This window comes from Camelina sativa, chromosome 1 (genome assembly GCF_030686135.1).
Source record: "Camelina sativa cultivar CO46 ecotype springtype chromosome 1, ASM3068613v1".
Taxonomy (NCBI): domain Eukaryota; kingdom Viridiplantae; phylum Streptophyta; class Magnoliopsida; order Brassicales; family Brassicaceae; genus Camelina; species Camelina sativa.
In genome coordinates, this window is record NC_141880.1 from 7,869,655 (window position 1) to 7,875,654 (window position 6,000).

General features: G+C 35.9%; 1 protein-coding gene across 1 annotated transcript; it reads right to left on the reverse strand.

Annotated features, from left to right (window-relative positions):
- Window positions 1–3,446: 3,446 nt before the first annotated feature.
- LOC104783648 (U-box domain-containing protein 29) lies at window positions 3,447–5,090 on the reverse strand. The gene has a single exon (XM_010508780.3). The coding sequence runs from the start codon at window positions 4,868–4,870 to the stop codon at window positions 3,596–3,598; it is 1,275 nt and encodes a 424-aa protein (XP_010507082.2). The 5' UTR covers window positions 4,871–5,090; the 3' UTR covers window positions 3,447–3,595.
- Window positions 5,091–6,000: the final 910 nt, after the last annotated feature.

Here is a 6,000-nt window from a genome sequence, read left to right on the forward strand (position 1 = left end):
AGAAACAACAAGATCGGGTTATCCAGAAAGAAAGAAAGAAAAAGAAATGAGGAAGCTCCTATATATGTATAAGCAATGCATACCTGAGTAGAAAGAAACTCAAAACCTTCGATTTCAAACATATCCTTCCCAGTTACATGTCCTTCTTCTTCAGCTACTTTAACTTGGACTTTAATGATCAATTTGTTATTCTCCAGAAATCCTTCCTCTTTAAGCTTGCTAAGAGGCAGTGTCATAGTACCCCACGATGGGGTTTTAGCGCAGAACATGCTTGTTGTTTCTGTAAGACAAAACAGATATGTATATATATATATATAAACTTATCTTCTTTATCAATGAGATATTATGATGTATAAATTACGATACGATCATATCATTACCAGCTGCTCTGTAGAGCTCCTTTCTGGATTGATTCAACAAAATGAAGCGATGACGAACTCGCGTTTTCCATCCAGTTAGAAGTGTTCTAAAATTGTGAACGCACAGGTACAGACGCAAGTCATCATCGTTTTCCTTGTGATGAAATACAACAAACCTAAGATAATATTTTAAATTATTACCAAAGTATAAGATTATAACCATACTTAGTTTTAAACACTAAAGATTGATTATACTCACTTACCATTCCCATCCACAGCCTAAGAACGTCGGAGACGACCCCCTTTTCTTCTCGGAGAAGTTATTTATCTCGAACGAGAAACTCGTTTGCAACTCAGAATTCCCTATATCTGATATATTAATTAAAACGCTTACTTAGCCTTTTTTTTTATTATTATTTACATTGAGGAGAGACGACAAAGAAATTTCTCATAAACTTTTTTTTTTTTTTTTGCTACTCGGAGACCAAAAGAGCAAACAAACAAAACTTAAACCAAAAGAAATCAGAAGAACAAACGACTTACCCGAGGTAGTACTCTTCTGCATCTGATTCCCCATATCTTATCAAATCGCTTTCTTAATTAGGCTTTTACTTCCTCAACCAAAAGACAAAGTTCTTGCAGAGAATTTGTAATTAAGAAGAATTTTGGAGTGCTATACGAAAACCCTATTATACAAAGTTGGATACGTTCTGCGTAAAATTAATGGTAAAAGTGGACACTATAAACCAATAAAAAGAAAGAAAAAAAAAAGTAAACAGCTTTGAAGAAATAGAAAAATGGAAAAATTCTCATAACTGTTTAGGCATATATATACATGTGATAGTATGATACTTGATGATGGGAGGAGTTGGAAAAATGGAAAACACAAATTTGGAAACAAAATTTATGGTATGTTAGTTGTGTAATGGAATTAAAAAATCAAAGCAAAGAGTTGGCAAATAAATATTCCAAAGAAAGAATTGACCCTCGTACCGAATCCACTGAATCATTTGATGATAACCCGGGATGACTCTCAAAGTAAGGGATCAAAAAGATCATCATGATGAGAGTATAAGGGAGCTAATACTTCGATAAAGACTTTGTTAATACTTCGATAAAGACTTTGTAAGCATATGTGGTCTGTGTGGAAGGTAGAACCGGTGGCTCCACACAGGGCCGGTCCTATTGTTTATGTGGCCTAAAGCAAATTTATAGAAGTGTAATTGTTAAAAATTGTGAAACTTTTACATAGTTATTAAAAATTATTTTGTTTCAGTAATATTGTTCATGTTGTAAATGTGATTAATAAAAGAATGAAGAAAAAGGTAAAAGAAAACTAAGTAAAACAAAAAGTATATAAAAAATGGAGAAGATTTTGGAAATAAGAGGGGAAAAGAAAGAAAAAAACTAAATAAAAGGTGGGAGAAAGTGGAATCGAAACAGAATGTCCTTAAAACTGCTTGTATTTGCCGCCTCAATTAATACCACTAGACCAATAACATATCCAACAATGTTGACTCAATTTTTTCTTAATATTGTGTGGCGTAAAGCAGATGCTTTGCCTGCCTTATGGTAGGGCCGGGACTGGCTCCACAGATCATGAGGAAGATGTACAAGAAAGCGACTTAGCCCATCTTACAATGTGTTGGAGCCAAATGAAACAGCTTATGGCCAAAGCCATTTGGAAACTAGCAACACAGACTACGCAAGTGTACATTGTCCTGCTGCGAGGATTTCTCGGCCTGCCGTTTTCCCGTTAGGGTGATAGAATTGGTGTTTTAGAGGTTCCTTGCAGAGGAAGAAAATGGCGAGGGCGGTGAAGACTCCATTAAACATCTATCCAATGATTTTTTTTTTGTCAAACAAACCCCATCTATCCAATAATTGTTTTCCAGCATAAGAGGAGATTCTGAACTCCTTCTTGGTACAGCAGCGGGAAGTGCAAATAAAAAGAAAACCAAACTTTACTTGGGATCCAGAGGAATGTAGAGTTACTGTATAGGGTTTATGGGGTAATTTTTGTATACCTTGTAACCATAGCGATATGAGATGTCTTGATTGAAATTCGAAACAGAGCCAGCCCCAGTTATTTAAGGCTACAAGCAAACATATATTAAAAAATCTGTCAAAAAATATTGTTGTTGCTTCGAACTGGTCACCGTATGGTAAAAAAATGGTATGTAGCCTTTAACTTTCTTCAAGTTAGTTTTTTTTTTATAGATAGTTAAATTCGTTATATATAACAAATTAAAACTTATACCGAATGTTAGTATCTTCTAACGATTACGATCGATGATGTAATATATACGATTAAAGCACCTATGATTTTTCATGTGGTATAAAACATTTAAAAGATTCATACAACCTGAAAACTTACGTGTATAGATTCCTACTATTCAAAAGGATAAAACTTTCGTTCCCTTTTACAAATAGTATTGCTTTATACAATAAAAAGAGAATAAGTTTCAATTCAAATGTTGAAGCAAGTACCATTCAAATCAAAATTCGAACAAAAGATAGAATAATAATACTTAAAAGCGAGTGGGTGTGAGAGAGGCATGACCATGAAATGTTGCAACCTCCTCTAACAAGAAAGAAAAGACAATATAAGTTTCCAAGATTTAGACATGAGAGACCATATTTCGTTTGTCACTTCAATCTAAAGGAATCTTATTCGGTTATTTTATTATTCCTCTTTTTATATCTGGTTTAGTAAGCAAAATTATATAACCATCCATTTAAACTCATACTAGTACGTACACCAGATTCAGTGAACCATACATACATTAGCTTAATCTATCTAGTACGTGAAGCTGTCATTTGATTTTTTTTTGTACCAAAGAGTGTGTCTAACTAAAAATATAGAGTTTTTAGTTATAGCCTCAGCTAACAAATCAAACTAATTAATTAGTCACTTTGATCCCTCCCCCTACCAATACCATCTAATCTTGTCACAAATTAACAATACTATTCAGCAATAGACACTAGAAACAGAGCATAATCTCACAAGATTAATAAACAAAATCCAACTTATACAACTCCTTCTTAAATTGTTGGTATGAGTTTTAATCGCTTAAATCAACACAATTACAAGAAACCATTCATTAGTAGTAAAATCGATTACACTATAACAAAACTTGCCTAAGGATGATTTACAAATATCTCGACTAGGTTTCAAAATAGTTCGCCAGTAACATATTTTTGTTTCTTATCTTATAATAACAAAAATATAAAAATCAAAAAGGCATAATATGAGTGGTCTTGGTCTCATAAGCAGACAAAGCAGAAGAGTTAATCTTCAACACTTTAATCAGATCTTTAGCCATTTGTCTCACCATCACCGAGCAGTTGCTCTGTATCACCACCAATAGCTTCGTCACTCCGTTACTCCTCTCCACCGCCGCCGTACCTTCCCTGAAAACATAGCACAAACACCACAGTATCGTCACCGCGTGCTCCGTCGCCGCCGTCGACACTTTCAAAAGCTTGTTCACAACTCCTTCGACGCATCTCCCGTTGTCTTCCCCGCACATCTCTGCTCTCCCTTCTCGCTTCGACGACAGAGTCTCCAACAGCTTCAGTGACTTCTCCGTCACGGAGACGCTCGTCATCTCCGTGGTCATGAGAATGTCTTTGATCTTGGAGATTACTTTAGCAGCGATTAGTTTTGATCCGACTCGTTTCGATTTAGAGATTGTGATTAGAAACGATAAACTCGCTTCGATCAAACTCGGATCTGAGTCGGTGACGTTGATCAATTTGATCGTCTCTGTTAAAACGCCGTCGTGTTCCGCGACCAAGAGCTTCGATCTAGCGTCGTATGAGATCCAATCCAAAACCCTAACGGCTTCGATCTTCGAATCTTGATCCCCTCGTCGGATCGCTAAGAGCATCGCCGTTAAACAATCTCCTCCGTCGTCGTTGAGCATCAGATTCGATAACGTTTCACGATCTGGTTTGATCGTATCCAAAATCTTAGTCGCCATTAGAACTAACTCCATCTTCTTCTTCGTCGTCGTCTTCATTCGTATGATACCAACGAGCAATGTTATAAACTCTGTCTTCTTCTTCTTGAGAAACTCTCTGTTCGTATCAGAGTCTTTCAAGAACCGAAGGATCCTAGTCAAAATCTCAATACGAACGTCGTCGTCTCTCGAGAGAGTTGTCATCAGTCTATTCAACGACTCATTAACTTCTTCCTTGGTCGGAACTTTTGTACCAGAATGAGGATTCAGAATCGGAGAAGAACCGGGACCAGAAGAGTCGGACCAGAGTTTGATGAGACGTTGGAGAGTGAGGTTAGGAACGAGATCTTGAGTTTTGAGGAGTTGCATAGTAGCGGGACAAGTGTTGTTACCTCCATCGAGCCATCGCTGGATGCTGGCTCGATCGTAGGTTACGCCAGTGCAGAGGCTAACGGGAGATGTCATCACGTCTAGAGATATAGGACATTTGAAGAAGCTAGGGACTGTAATGTACGATGTCTCTGTTTCATCATCGTGTCTCCCCATCTCGAGTTAAAAGGAAGAAAATGCGGGAAAAATAAAAGAAGATGAGAGATGCGTAAGTGTGGAAGGTGAAGAAGAAGAATGAAGAATGAAACTAAGTGAGTGGAGAGTTTGATGGGTTTTAAACGCACGCTTGCGTCACCCTCTTTTTTAACCTAATTCATTATATATATATATATATATTTTTTTTGTTTTGAGTAATAATATTCCCAAAACATAATAATTTTCATATAGTATTTGAATAATCTTGAGGACAAGTCGGAAATTCTAGAAAAAAGATTGAAGGATTCAATTAAGTTTTGGTCAGGGGTCAAAACAAATCAAAGAATGTTTCTGGATGAATTGGGTCAAGTCGTAACCGTTTTGATGTGTTGTTAATTTGTTGATGGGGAGGACTTTGACCAGAACCAACAGCGTAGAGTGACCATTACTCGTGTGTGAGTTAGAAGCGTGTGGGATTTTGGTGGGATCTCATATCTGCACGAGGGGGTCTATTTTAGTCTCGTCCCACAGCCACATGGCCTTGGTCCATCTCATGTCCTATTTTTAGTACATTTTTGATGAACTATAATGTAAAATGTATATATGTTTTTTTTTTCTTTTTAATAATAAACAGAAACTAAAAGCAACAGATTATATATACAAGCTGAGATTGGTCATGGGCGGATAATAATATTTTGACATTTATGTTTAATGTTGTTAATAAATAAAGATTGTGTTGGCTTCCACTACGGAGAAAGAGAAAACTTGATGGATTATATTATTCGAGCAAGCTAGCGAAGGTGTTTTTGATGTCGGGGGGAGAAAAAGCAAAAGCGTTTCTTTTTTTCTGGGATTGTCATCTTCTCTTCTTTCTGTTCACTATAATGTTTGTTTGTTAACTTTTTTTTTTTTTTTTTTTTTTTTTGAGGAACAATAACGTATATACATTATAAAAGTATTCGCAGTTACATTTTTTAGTTGTCTGAAAAGTATATATGGTTGGACTGCCTAAATTGTCTGATGAAGCTAACAAAATTAGGAGTTGCATTATAATTAGATTATTCATATTCAATGGATTTGAGTTTGGTCCTACTTTTTATTTTATTAATCATTGCTTTAGTTGCTCACGGTTGTGCCATTCGTATTTATAT